This window comes from Priapulus caudatus, unplaced genomic scaffold (assembly GCF_000485595.1).
Source record: "Priapulus caudatus unplaced genomic scaffold, Priapulus_caudatus-5.0.1 Scaffold898, whole genome shotgun sequence".
In the NCBI taxonomy this organism is placed as follows: Eukaryota; Metazoa; Priapulida; class Priapulimorpha; order Priapulimorphida; family Priapulidae; genus Priapulus; species Priapulus caudatus.
Window position 1 is genome coordinate 93,282 of NW_014577959.1, and position 903 is coordinate 94,184.

A 903-nucleotide genomic window follows, 5' to 3' on the forward strand; every position below is an offset into this window, starting at 1 on the left:
GTGAAGAAGGGACCCCACAAAGGGATGGAAAAGGGACCCCACAAAGGGATGTAGAAGGGACCCCTTCCCCTGGGTGATAAAGAACAAACTCGCCCACCATAGGATGAAGTAGGGAGCCCTCCCCGCCTATGATAACGTGTACTGACGCGCACTCGTTTCTCCCGCTGCTGCAGATCCAGGACTCGATGTACGGCTTTGACGACCACGGCAACAGCAGCCACCAGTACCGCTGGTCGTTCCCGCTGCAGGGCGAGCCGGACAAGAAGGTCTACTACCCGTCGAACTCGTACGGCGTCGATGCCAACCAGACCTTCCTCGTGAGTAGCTGTTGTTGTTGTTGTTGTTGTTGTTGTTGTTGTTGTTGGTGTTGTTTACGCTGCTGGGCGTCTGAATTTGGAACTGATTTTAAGGTAATTATACCAACATGTGCCACTCAACACCTGTGCGTGCGTGCGTGCATACATGCCTGTGTGTGCGTGTGTTTGTGCGTGTGCATTCGTGCGTATGTGTTTACGTGTGCGTGCACGCACGTGTTTACGTGCGTGCGCCCCGCACGTGTTTACGTGCGTGTGTGTCACTGTGTATAATATATATAATCATATTATAAGATGAACATACATCTCAATGAAGAACTGAGTATATATTTAATGTTATCATTATATTTTTAGTTTCATAAATAATGCTTTTAGCTGTACGTGTACTTGCTCAGTAATATATGCGTGTGCATACATTGTGAACCTAGCAGCACTAAGTTGCCCTATAATCAAGATTTGCAGCATAGAAGTGTTAGTTACAAGTACATCCCTTAGCATGACAAGCAGCATTAACATCAAGTTATTAGTAACATCAAGGCATAGCAAAACAATGACCACAATGTAAATAAGTGTGCTAGTCATGCTTTTC

General features: G+C 46.2%; 1 protein-coding gene across 1 annotated transcript in view; it reads left to right on the forward strand.

The window, feature by feature from the left end:
* Positions 1-903, forward strand: part of LOC106814284 (CD109 antigen-like) — a gene marked incomplete in the record, with an annotated part of 61,689 nt that overhangs the window by 41,901 nt on the left and 18,885 nt on the right. Inside the window, 1 exon segment of the mRNA XM_014818580.1 lies at positions 174-317. Coding sequence (XP_014674066.1) covers positions 174-317 — 144 coding nt within the window.